Source organism: Quercus lobata, chromosome 1 (genome assembly GCF_001633185.2).
Source record: "Quercus lobata isolate SW786 chromosome 1, ValleyOak3.0 Primary Assembly, whole genome shotgun sequence".
NCBI classification, from domain to species: Eukaryota; Viridiplantae; Streptophyta; class Magnoliopsida; order Fagales; family Fagaceae; genus Quercus; species Quercus lobata.
Window position 1 is genome coordinate 35224869 of NC_044904.1, and position 13900 is coordinate 35238768.

Here is a 13900-nt window from a genome sequence, read left to right on the forward strand (position 1 = left end):
TAAGTAACAACTTGACTAATTAATTAGGTTAAATCAATTGTGTTTTAAGGGGTCTAAAAACTATCATATATTATGAAATAAATTAGCCATGAAATTTTCATATTCCATTTCCCTATTTTAAATCCCAATAATACCATATTAAACTCTCCGTTAAAACTTGGCATGTCATATTTTCTTCAAAAAGTATTGTTATACTCACAAACTATTTTATAACATTTTTATAAAATGTTAACGTGGTCAATTATTATTGGTCCTCATCTAAACCCACCACAAACATCAAATTTTCATTTACCAATAATCATTCATTTTTTACAATATTTTTTTACAAACTGTTGATGTGATGAGTGGCTATTCATAAGTGAAAAAGTGATGTTAGTGGTAAGCCCAGATGAGAAATAGTAAAAATTAGTCACATCAAGAATTTTTTAAAAATATAATAAAATAGTTTGTATTCGTAGCATTATCTATCTATATATATATATATATATATATATATATATATATATATAAAAAAACAAAGACTCTGCTGATATCATAATTTTCCACGTCAGCACAACACAATATTTTAAAAATAAAAAATAAAATAAAAAAAATATTTTATTTTTCTCTACAAAACAAAACCCAATCCTTATCTTTAAAAATAAACACAAACTCAGCACGCAGACTCTCTCTAAGATCTTTCAACGCCGATAACTCTCTTTTTCTTCCATCATCTTCTTCTTCATGAAGCCCCATCAAAATTTTCCACCTCTTTTTTATTTATTTCAAATTCTTTGTTGATTTGATTTTCCTAACAGCAACAACGACCAAAGGACCTAAACCTTCGATCTCTCTGACCCTGCTTTCACACCCAAACACAACAGTGGCGTGAACACTCTTATTATCTACGTAAGTAGCACAGTTTCCTTAAACCTTCGATTTTTTAATTGTGGGTTTTGTTCTGTGTAGGCCTTTGTTTGTTTCTTAGGAAAGTTTTATTCAGTTTTATTTTATTTTTCATCATAGGTTTTTTTTATTTTTTTATTTTTATTTTATTTTATTTTATTTTTTTATGTCTTCTGCTATCATCGATGTTTAGATCCTTTCAGTTGGTGCTGTTTCTGAAAAACCAAAGGTAGGGTATTTAACGCAAGGTGAGATTTTTATTCTCTTATTAGAGAGAGATTCTCTATTTAAAAAAAAAAAAAAAAAAAAAAAAAAAAAACCTAAATCGTTCATAGCTAAACCTACAAATTTCATAACATTTTTTTTTTTAGTTGCATTCTATTTGTTGTGGTGGTTTCATCATCAAAGAATTGGCTAGGACTTATTAGATCCTATAAGGTAAAAGCAGACTTGCTTATAGGGCTTAACTAGACTAGGCTTTTGCTCTAACGGCACCAATCAATCCTTTATTTCTGAGGATTCTTCTGAGAGGGGCATTCCATCAACTATGTCAAAGGCTATTTTATGGTCTCATGTTAGCACATTCACATTAGTGTTGGGAAGCAATAACAGCTCATTCACTATCTGCAAGAAATAATGTGTCACAATTGCTACATTTTAATCGAATGTTTTTGCAAATTGGGATTGGACTCTCTTCAAAAGCACTCTCTTTCCATTGCTATTATATTATCATTTGGGATTCCAAAAAATATGCACCAAGTGTTTGATAAAATGTGTGTGTTGGTGTTGGTCTACACTTTTTTACTCTTTTATGTTTTTAGGTTGTAGTTGAATTGCAGTCGTAAATTCGAATTTTGATAGCTTAGTTACATATATATATATATATATATATATATATAGTTTAGTTATTATTCTCAACTTTATTTCCATCATCTACAAGGGTCTTTGGTTTGAATTTGTTTGTATTTGTTGTTGATTGATGCCCTATATGTAAATCAAAATAAAATAATCTTTTTGGTTGAATTTTTTTTCCTATATTATGCCAAAATCACCTTCTCAATTTTTTTTGCTATATTATTTTGTTGTGGATGTAACTAACAAATATTTTTGTTACATGCACCACACAAATTGTTTGATAAAATATATAAGTGTATTGTTCTTTCCAGAATTTGATTTTGTACAATGTCCTTTTTTCAGGTTTAATAAGTGGACATATACACTCAATGTTTACTCAAACTTGCCTATGCCTTGCATAAAAAAGGTATAATACTCCCTTTTTTAATATTTTTTTTTTCTTTTTTTGCACTGTCTCTACAAGACTATGGTTTCTCCCAATGACTACTCTATTTTATGAAATTTGAATAAAAAACAGAAAAATAAATTACATAATCATAGACAATAATTAAACAAATGAAATTGTTGAATAGCATATTGAACTCAAGCTCTCACTTGAAGGATGATATGATATTCTTTTTCTTTTAATTTGATAGTAGTTTGCCATTTCATCATATCTTGAATCTCTAGAATGATATATCTCTTTCCAATTTACAATAGAATATAATATGCAAGGTTTAGAGAATGTATAACAACTCCTTTGTTGTAGCTTATGAATTTATAGGAGAAAGATGGCTTTCGATTGGCCACGAATTGGAGGAATTATACTACTCACCAATGGCATGGAATCTCTTACTTTGTCATATTTATTCCATTGATTCTTTTTGTAACAAAAAGGAATATCATATCAAGCCAGCTTTAGCTTACAATTTATATATATAACAATATAACCTTAGTGCACAAAGTTCAAGGCCCTAAAGGTATGAAGTTAGAGGTTGATTTTAACTTTGTACTTGGGTTGAACAAAGCACCCTAATTTCTCATATTGGTGTAATGTTTTAAGAGATTTGAACTTTTTATAGGGATTTGAACTTATATAAATACTCCTGTATTATTTAACATTCTTCAAGAAAACAAAAAAAGGAAACACAATATATCTTTAGATTTTAGTTTTAGTAGTTTTCCTGTGCATCGCATGGGTTTGCGATTAGTTATAATATATGATAGAAAATGTACTTCCATAAAAAACACAATCATAATCAATGTTTAATATTCAAATATATAGTTTTATATTCAAATACAATTATAACAAATACCTATTATTTAATAACTATCTTAATTATCAAATATATCATATTTAGAAAAAAAAAATTAAAAAGGATAAAAATCATATCATCATGATAATTATATCATATTTTGAAAAACATAATTAAAAAAAAAAAAAAAATCATATAATCATGTTACTTTCGAGTACATTATATATTATAGATAGAATATAGGTGAATCAATATCATTCTTGACAAAGAGCTTAGAAAAAGAAAAGAGAAAATGATCTCTCCAATTAGTTGCTTATCAATCTTGGTAATTCCTCTACTGGTTACCTCTCTTTTCTATCTAGTTTCGAATGCAATGATCGAAGTAAAGGCTGACTTTGCCTTACTCGACAGCGTTTGCCAGAAGTCCGAGGACTATGACTTTTGCATGTCAAGTTTTAGAGGGGACCCACGTACTTGTGCAGCTGATCGAAATGGTCTTGTCCTCATCTCTATTGCTATAAATATTGATTTAGTAGAAGCTACCATTGATCGAATCCCACATATTCTTAAATCGCTCACTGATCCACTGGATAAGAAACGAATTCATAATTGCCTAACCGATTTTAATGATGCAAATGTAAAATTGAGAGGTGCATATACGGCTTCAAGTGCAAGGTCTTATTGGAAAGTGATAGCTTTTATTAGGGATGTAGCTAGCAAAGCTATAGATTGTGATGGTGAATACAAAAAGAGCCCCCCTATACGTCAATCATCGATATCAGACGAGACTTTTAAAGTTACTAAGCTAACTGATATTACTTTCGCTGTAATTGATTCTTTCATTTCAACATAATGTATTTGGCATAGTTTTGTAATCTATAATAAAAACTAGTTTGCTAAAAACTAGCCTTATAGCTCAATGGATACTTTTGGGATATCCTATAGAGATACTTAAAGATCAAATACCTCCATCTTCAACTATTGAATTAGTATATATATATATATAAACTATCATCTCTCTCTCTCTCAAAATATTATTATATCATTATATTTAGTACATCTTTGGTTACATGTTTTGTAATCATGAATTGTGACTCTTCTTCCAACCTAATATTCATATCAATTACATTTTCCATTTGCTTGAGTTGGTGAATCATATATGTAAGAGCGCGTTTTGGATCCTTGGCCCAAGGTATGATTGGATCCAAGCCCAATAAGCCCAATACAATGAATTTGTAGAGAGTGAGTTGGAAAATTAGACTCTAATGAATGACTTAACAGTTAGAATGGATTCTAAAAGATAATCAAACAGAAATTGACTGGATTTATCTAAGTAAATTTGTTCTCGGCACAATCTGAGGAAATATATTCTAGTATATATTGATTGAAAATGGTTACAGATATGGTTCAAGCTGCTACAATGCTTTTTCTTACAAATTTCTGATCCCCTTCTCTTAGTGTCTCCATTCCATTTTATATTATCTTTCCCTAGCATCTCCACCCTCCACGTGCATATCAGATCTCTAGGGTTGGTTCTTGTTCCATCTGCATCTCCCTAAAGTCTTTGGGTAGTAGCTGGAAGGCTGAGAATTACTGTTCAGGGATCACTTCATCATTAATGTGGCCAAAGAGTTAGCTGTGGTATATTTAATGCGGTGGTAGTAGCTTTTCCCAAGATATTTGTAGCTTTCCTTTGTCATGTCCCTTCTTGATGTTTATCCTTATCCATGGAACAGTTTGGAATGTTGCTCTTGACGGTAGTTTGCTTCCTCTTACCTCGGCTTTACTCTACCAAGATGACACTCTTCCTCGGACCTTTGCCAGGCGATCCTAATTGGATTTTACCCCTTTACCTACTACCATTGACCCTCATGCAAGCAATTATTCGTCCCCAGATTTGGCCCCTGGCCCAATACATGTGTAGAGATGTACTCCTGGGCTTTTCTCCACCACAATATATATATACACATATATAATATCATTTTAATCGTTAACTTATTTAATATTTTATTGAAATCACAACTAAAAGTTGAAAAGAAAATTATCAAATTCTTAGGCTATGTTGGGTAACTTTTTTGGTCTTTTATTTTCAAAAACTTGTTTTTAAGAATAAAATTAAAAAATAGTTTTCTTAGGGCTAATTTGGTAGGAGGATTTTTGTTTTTGTTTTCAAACAATTTTGAAAAAAATTAAAATTAAAAGTAGTTTTCTAGATAATAATTATTACATTATACTTGTTTGGCTCCCAATTTTAAGAACAATTTTCAAAATATTTGAAAAAAAAAAAAAAGGAAAAAAAAGAGGTTTGGGAGACCATTTCTATTTATGAATTTTTTTTAAAAAAAATTCACAAAAGAGAACGTGTAGAATATGTAGATTACTTATATATATAATGATAAGAGAAAAGAGCTAATTTACTTTTTTATAATGAGAATTTTTTGTGATAAAAATAAACTCCTTAGTAAAAGAGATAAAAGTGCTTGGATGAATCTATGAGGTCTACTATTTTCAATTTATTTACAAATATGCCATTAAAATTAAATATTTTATGTATCTTGAAAATATTATCTTAGCCGTTTTCAAAATTATGTTCTGAAGAAGGAAAATAAGATACAATTTTCTAAAAACTATATTTAGAGAACATCCATTAAAAAATATATTCAAGTGAAGGCCCCATCATTTTATGGTTTGCAAAAAAAAAAAAAAATTTTTTTTTTTTTTGGTTGAAACAAAAGCATTCCATTCAATTAATCAGAAAAATTAGCATCTTGGTACAAAGCTTCCCTAACTATTGGAGGTACATCTTCCCCCCCCCCCCACCCCCCCCCCCCAAAAAAAGTTTTCACACACACACACACACACACACATACTATTTATAAGAGAATTCCCCTTTTTGGAATGAACTTTTATGTGGTTCAAAAATACCATTAAAGTTTAGGTTTAACAAAGAAAAAACTCGAGAACAACCCGGTAAAAATATATCTCCAACTTCACTGAAAATATCTATAAAATAGGACACTCTCTTTTCTAAAAAAAAAAGGACACCCTTCTACTAATCTATGTCTTTAAAACAAACTTATCTAATTTTTTTTAAAAAAGAAAATTATGGCACTAGACAAAAAAAAAAAAAAAAAAAAAAACCTCATCACACACGCAAAATGCATGTGATGAGGCTAGTGTGTGTGTATATATATAATAGATAAAAAAATAAAATAAAATAAAAAACCAGAGCAACTTTTTTTTCTCTTTCTTTTGAAGGTGCTCGAAAAAAGAAAGTTAGAGAAAAAAAAAGGGAAGAATTTGATTTGAGTTGGTGCTTAATCTAGTCCCACGATCTATTAGCCCACAGTCCATCTCTCTTCCTTTGCTAAAATTTCATTATTATTTCAGTATGTGATATGTACTGTATGTAGAAAAGGTTCGTCCCCATCAATTCAATAAGTATCTATTTAATGAGTCCCCCACCGTGACTAATTTAAATTCCCATACTCAAGCGCCACACCTATGGGGCTGGTTGACCTCTCTTCAATTTTCTTTCTTTGTGGACTGTAGAGATAATAGAGAAGGGATAAAACCCTTTTTTGTTTCTACATTTTCACATAATTCTCACTTTGGTCCCTATATATATTTTTTTCACCGATTTATGTCCCTATTCTGAAAAACGCATCTCACTTTTGTCCTTGCCGTTACATCAGAGACGGAATTCGCGCTGTTGGCAAACGGCATAACTAAAAAACATTAAAATATTGTCCACTTAAGCCACGTGGCTTTCCCGCCCTGCAGTTATTCCCATTCTCACCTGTAAGAGATCACGTGCCCCTCACGTGACTTTATAAAAAATATAATCAGCTCAGCTCCTCAAATTCAGAAATTAAAAACCTAAAATTTATTAGAAATCCCAAATCAGCTCCTCGCCAAACTCTTCTCCTCGCCTCGCCACGAACTCAGCTCAGCTCCTTGCTCACAACTGCCCTCATGGAATCAAGCTCGATGTCATCAAGTGGAAGCTTGAGGAAAAGGGGCCCAATGCAATGCTTTTGCTCTCTGAAACCGGTTTTGGTTGTTTCGTGGACACCTGACAACCTTGGAAGAAGGTTCTACGAGTGTCCAAATTATTGGGTAAGTTAGTAAGAAACCGGTTTTGGTTGTTAAATTTCTATTGATTTTCTGGTTGAGATTCCGAAAACAGAGTGAGATTCTGTTCAGTTATAAGGGGTGTTCTTTTAGCATAAAAAGGGGTTTTCTTTAACTCATTATAAGTATAAGTGGTAAGCAAAATACAAAAAAATCTGGTCAATTTTTATCTCAGCTGATTAAACTTGAAAAAATTTAAAGCAATTGAGTCTAATACTCTTTGAATGTTTTAGGAAGCTTTTTTGTTTTTTAAATGAAATGTCGTAGGAAACTTTGCTTATTTTGGTTGGGTTGGATTCTGTTATTGGGTTCTTATTTTATAGCTATTTTCTTTAGTGGGTTGGATTCTGTTATTGTGACCAAATTTTGGTAATACTATTTGTTGTTGTCTTTCATGATTTTGGTTGAATATATAATGGGTTTTATCTGGCTCCTGGGTGTCAGGTTGGACGCAAGTGTAAATTTTTTCAATGGCGTGATGATGAAATCTGCGAGCGTGGCAAGGTGCTAATTCCGGAGCAGAGGCAACGGATTTTAACCATTGAAGCTGACATTGCAGGCTACAGGAAGAGAGAGAGGAGGCTGGTCATCTGCCTGGGGCTGTCTCTGTTGATAAGTGGGATGCTAATCTGTTTGATGCTTGTTTTGGTTGGCCAAATAGGTGGGGGGAAAATGGGTCATTAGGTGGGTAGGTATTAGTGTAAAAAGTATTAGTGTAGAAATGCCATAATTTTGGTGTATTTTGGTAGGTGTTGGCTTGAAATTGTGTTGGTATGTATTAGTTGGAAAATGTTTGTGTTTTGGTGTAATTCTCTCTGTAATCCGAGACTTTAGCAATGGAACTCATCTTTTTCTACACCTCTGTTGTGAACTGCTTGTGCTTTGTGTGTACTCAATATTACTCTGCATAAGAAGCTGAAAACCAAAAAAACAGAGCCATATCTGATAGACCAAATAAACAATGCAGGCTTCATGATTTCAATCTTTAAGAACTTTTATATATGATTTGGCATATAAAGAAAAAGGAAATGGTCAACTCATAAAGCTCATGATATTGTATAAATGTATTAATCATTATCAAAGAATTGCAAATACTGATCAATCTTTCAAGATGATAAGAACCTGCTAACTGATAGACCAAATAAACAGTGCAGTGCTAAGTAATATTTATCAAAGAATTGCAAATACAATTGGAATGAAGACCACTTTGTTAGTTTATTCATTTCTCAAATATCTCATACAATCCATTTCCCAATCCTTTTATACAATTTGATTCCCTCATTAACTAACTTCTTAACACTGATCACACACAATCCCATATATCCCATACACTAATCATTAACTATCTAACTTGGTCAACACTAATCACACACAATCCCATATGTCCCATATATCCCATACAATCCACTTGCACTGCATTGCACCACTTCAGCACTGCACTGCACACACACCACTTCAGCACTGCCCTGCACACGCACCTGCACTTCACCACTTCACCACTTCAGCACCTGCACTGCACACACACCGCTTCAGCACTTCACTGCACTGCACAGCACACACACCTGCACTGCCCTGCACAGTTTGGTCATAAATTGCAATTTCCAAATGACACAACTCACACAAGTCAAACAATTCAGTAACCAATTCAATACAAGCTAATATGGCTCATTTGAAGCATGTGTGATAGATATTGAACTTAACAGCATTTGCATACCTTTCAATGCATTTATGAGGAATTCAGTTCCTGCAAAATTGTCAAAAAAGCCATTGGAACATAGTAATGAGATCAATATGCTGTAATCACAGTAATTATGCTTTGAGGTAGGATAACAAGCAAAATTTCCAAGCTGATTTCCAAGCGAAATTTCCAAGCAAAATCACAGCTAATGTCTATCAAAGTGTCTTGGAGGCAGGATAACAAGCAAAATTAATTCAGAAAATACTTAAATCTTTTTGTTAAATATGCTTTGACAAACCTGCATAGAAAAAATAGTGCTTTAGACCAAAGGGTACCTGACCTGAATGTGAAAGAATGTGTTTCACAGACCTGCATAAGGGTACCTGCACAATAGCATTAAAAACACAATAGCCCCCTAATGCCAGTCAAACAAATCTGGCTTCAACTGAACAAGAATTAAATATTCATCACAACAATGAATAGACAATAATGATCACTAATTAACACTAATTAACACCAATTAACACTAATTAACATGAATGATCACTAATTAACACCAATGACAGTTTTTGGTATATCAATAATTACAAAATATGAGACAAAGTCTACCTAGCACATTCACAAAAAAAGGACTTGCTCAGCCATTATAAGTACACCAGCATGGTTCATACAAAAAAAGGCCTAGCAGTTACATATACATATCAACTTGGTCAACTTTTTTCTCAAAAAAAAAAAAAAAACATATCAACTTTGGCTGGCTATCAACATATAGCAAAAAAAGGTCTTGCTTCAGCTTGCTACCTTCCAGCAGATCTCATTGCTGTCATATACCTTGTTGCATTCCTAGATGCATGCAAGGTCTCAGTGGTGATTGCACTTCTCTTCCTCTATCTTTTTGGTCTTGGATTGGACTAGTTATCAGTGGGGGGTGGAGGCGCAGTTGTGGTCACATCATCAGTAGAGCTTGGTTGTGCACTGCTTACAGCTGGACTGTTTGCATGACCTTCCTTGGTTGCCTGCAAGTACAAGCACAAGCACAATAGCAATTAATAAGCGGCCAACTGAAAAACAAAACAACATAGATATCTAAGTCAAAGTAGTATACTTACCCTCCTAGTGGTCCTGCTGACTTGGGATGCACTCCCAGGCAGGGAGGAGTTCCCTCCTACTTCCCCCTTGCAGCTCCTCCTGTTGTGGCCTAATTTCCCATATGTCTTGCATTGTTTTGAGATGCCTACACCTCTGTTTTTTCTGTAACTTCTAGGTTCATCAGGCTCCAATGCCCTCTTCTTCTTAGGCCGGCCAGGAGGTCTCCTCTTGATAGGGGGCTGCACAGGTGGCAGTCCACTAGGTCTCCACATATTCTGGCCACTGATGGGCTCTATAATGGGGTCATAGCAATCAATGTAGGTAGTCCTTTTGTAGCAAGCATTGACATACTTTTCAGAATCTTCCCTGTTGAAAAAGATACAGGAAATGGCATGGCAACATGGTATGCCAGTTATGTCCCACTTCCTACAGCTATAGCTCTTCTTTTCCAAGTCCACAGTGAAACTCTCTAGCGCATTCTTCACTTCAAACTTGGTACGACCAGCCCAACATGCTTGCCACTTGCTACATGCCAACTTCTCCTTGTACAATCTCTTTCTTATCTTAGGACACAACTCAGATTCCACCTTCATAATCATTTGCCTATTTGCTTGAAATCTGGTTATCAGATAAAGCCTAATGCACTCAAGCTGCAAGCACATATAGAGAAAGGGAGAATTAATCATTACTTAATGCACATAGGTCTATGGATCATAAGAGAAAGTGTTGAAATTGAGTAGATTGCCTACCATGGTGATTATAGGTTTGTTGTTGAAGCTTTCACACATGTTTTTCAGGACAATGTCACTCTGGCCAGCACTTTTGAACATGCTCCTAGCCCAGATAGTTGTTGAGTGAGACTATAGCCATTTGAATGCATTTTCATCCACCTCTTTTAGCTCATTCATTGCCCTCTCCCATGCTTGCTGATAGGTAGCCTTGACTGCTTTCGAAAAAAGGTCTCTAATAAGGACACCAAGATGATTCTTTCGCAAGTTATTGTATAAATGTCTGCAGTAGATTTTATGCTCGTACTGTGGCCAATTGTCAACAAATGCATTCACCAACCCCTACAAAGAAATAACTATTAATTCAGTAAGCAGTAAATATTAATTCAATAAGCAATAAAAACACAATTCAGCAAGCAATAAATACTAAGAAACCAAACCTTCTGTTGATCAGATATGAACACCCATGTTTTGCTATCTCCTATGTCAGAAAGCAATAAATTAAGAAACCAGGTCCAAGAGTCCTTGGTTTCAGCCTCAACTACTGCATATGCGAAGGGGAAGTACTCATCATTGGGATCTCTGCCAACAGCACACATCAGCTGACCACCTGTCTTGGTCTTCAGATGGTATGCATCTAGACCAATGATTGGCCTGCACCCTGCCAAGAAGCTCTTCTTGCAACCCTCCAGGCAAATGTAGATTCTTTCAAAATATGGCAGCCCAATTGCCAAGTCATGCTCAGCTGCCAAATCACCATCATTATAAGTATGCACCTTCATCAAAACGGTGCTCCCAGGACTGCACCTTCTCAACTCATCACAATACTCCCACAGTTGGTTGAACTGTGCAGTGTGGGCCCCATCAACAGCTTCTTGAGCTTTCTCTCTAGCCCTATTTGCCTTGCATGCATTTATGTTAACCACATACTTCTCATGCACGGCTTCCTAAATATCCTTGAGCCTTATGTCAGGCTGTCTCCTAACCCTCTTCATTAACTTCTTCCCAATGTATGATGTTGTGCACCTTGGATTTCTGTAACTTCTGGTACCTGTGTGAGTCATGTTCAGTGTTTTCAATCTAAAACTCTTCTCCCTTGGCACCTTTGCAAAGTAGGCAACAAACTTGCACCCTGGCTGGCATTGGGCTCTCATTCTCACCAAGTCATTTTTCACAAATTTTATACCCCACCCACCATGGACTGCATAATCAGTCATAGCATCTTTAAATTGTTTAGGTGAGAGGAATAACATATTCTTCTCAAACCTAAGGTTCTTAGCTTTGGCTACTGGCCTAAAGATTGGGTATTTTCTCCTCCTAATAGAATTGTCAACCTCAGTAGTAAGGGTTTCACCATCACTTGAAACATCACAATGCTCACTACTTGATGAACTCTCATCAAGGCTATACAGCTCCTCACTCTTATAGTCAGAATTCATGACACTACCACCCATTTTTCCTGGTTCAACCTCATCATCTTCAGCTTGATTGTCCCAACTATTAGTACTATCTTCACCAATGTCTATTGGTTGCATTTGTGGCTCTTCTTCTAAGTCACTCCCCTCAGCCTCACTTCTCTCCTCAACTTGGTCATTAACAACTGGTGCTTTGCCAGCCCTCCTAGCCCAAACTTGCTCACCATGGTCAACATTAGTAGTTTTAGCATTATCATGGCCTCCAAACTGTGAAAAATAAGGTTTGTACTCTTCATCAACATTATTTGTTTTAGCATTATCATAACCTCCAAATTGTGAAAAATCAGCTCTGCACTCTCCACATCATTCTCATTATCATTATCCTCTTCATACTCAGCATACTCATACTCATAAAAGTGATCACTCTGAAGCTCACTGTCACTACTAACACAATAAACCACATCTTCATTTACTCCTCTTGGTTCACTACCAGGTGGTCTAATAGCTAAGGGTTTTAAATCCTCCATTGGTAACTTAACTGGTTCATTCATTGGATGCTCCACAAAGACATGAATGTCCCCATATCCCTTCACCAAGTTGGTCATGAACACAGCAGCATCATCATCAACCACCTCATGGAAATGTGCCTGCTCTAGGTTCACACTAGGCATTTTAAACCATAGCTTATCCACTGCAGTGTACCCAAAATCCCTACAGATACTCTCGATCTCTATTTTTGACCACTTATCTGGATCACAGTTTTCCACTATATCAACTGTCCCTCCCACATAAACTTAGGGTCTCATGTAAAATGCCCACCATGGTGGACATGCAGAGTAAAACACTCGTCCATCCTGCATGCAAGTCACGGAAAGAAAACAAAATGAAAACAAATATTCACTTTCTGAAATTAATAATACTTTGTTAGGCTAATAAACTAATAAACAAATTAAAAGGAACACATGGACCTAGAAAAACAATGCAAATACCAACAAAAATATTCCATTTTTTTATCATAGTCAATATTGTGGTCCCTGATAAACAAAAGTAAAACAAACATAGCTGCAAATACCAAAAGCTATAAACAAAAGTAACACACAACAAACAGCCAAACAATGCAAATCCCAAAAATATTCCACTACAAAGCTATAAAGGGAGACAGGAAGAGAGAGAGAGTGAGAAAGAGAAATAGAGACCCAGACCGATTACCCAGAGCAAGAACAAAAAAAAAAAAAAAAACACAACATCTCAAAATTCCCAAATCCTCAAAACCCAAAATTCCCAAATCCTCAAAACCCAAAATTTCCAAATCCTCAAAACCTAAAAGCTGAGATTGAGACCCAGACCGATTACCCAGCACTTGAAAAGAGCATTCATATGAGAGAGAGAGTGAGACATAACGAGAGAGAGATAGAGTGAAATAGAGATAGAACCTTCACAAACACGAAGCTGCTACAATCACTCTGAAGCTATCTGGGTTAGGGATCGTGCTTGCTGATTTGGGGTTTTTTGTGCTTGCCGATTTGGGGTTTTTTTTTTTTTTTTTTTGTGATCTATGGTGATTTGAGCGAGGTTAGGGTAAAGTTGTTAGTTTTATGTTTTTTAGTTAGTCTGTTAGGTCCTACGGTGTTTTTTGTTAGTTTTAGTTTTAGTTGCTTTGGGGTTTGAGTGCCACATGACTAATTGCAGGGCGGGAAAGCCATGTGGCTTAAGTGGACAATATTTTAATGTGTTTTAGTTATGCCGTTTGCCAACAGTGTGAATTCCGTCTCTAATGTAACGGTAGGGACAAAAGTGAGACGCGTTTTTCAGAATAGGGACTAAAATCGGTGAAAAAAAAATATAGGGACCAAAGTGAGAATCATATGAAAATGTAGGGAT

The 13900-nt window shown here is 34.8% G+C and overlaps 1 protein-coding gene across 1 annotated transcript; it reads left to right on the forward strand.

The window, feature by feature from the left end:
* Positions 1 to 3348: 3348 nt before the first annotated feature.
* On the forward strand, positions 3349 to 3828 carry LOC115953049 (cell wall / vacuolar inhibitor of fructosidase 2-like). The gene has a single exon (XM_031070492.1). It carries the CDS (start codon positions 3349 to 3351, stop codon positions 3826 to 3828), a length of 480 nt encoding a protein of 159 aa, XP_030926352.1.
* Positions 3829 to 13900: the final 10072 nt, after the last annotated feature.

Excerpts from the sequence above, each read along its gene's own strand:
- LOC115953049 (XM_031070492.1), top strand. The coding sequence starts at position 3,349 with ATGATCGAAGTAAAGGCTGACTTTGCCTTACTCGACAGCGTTTGCCAG.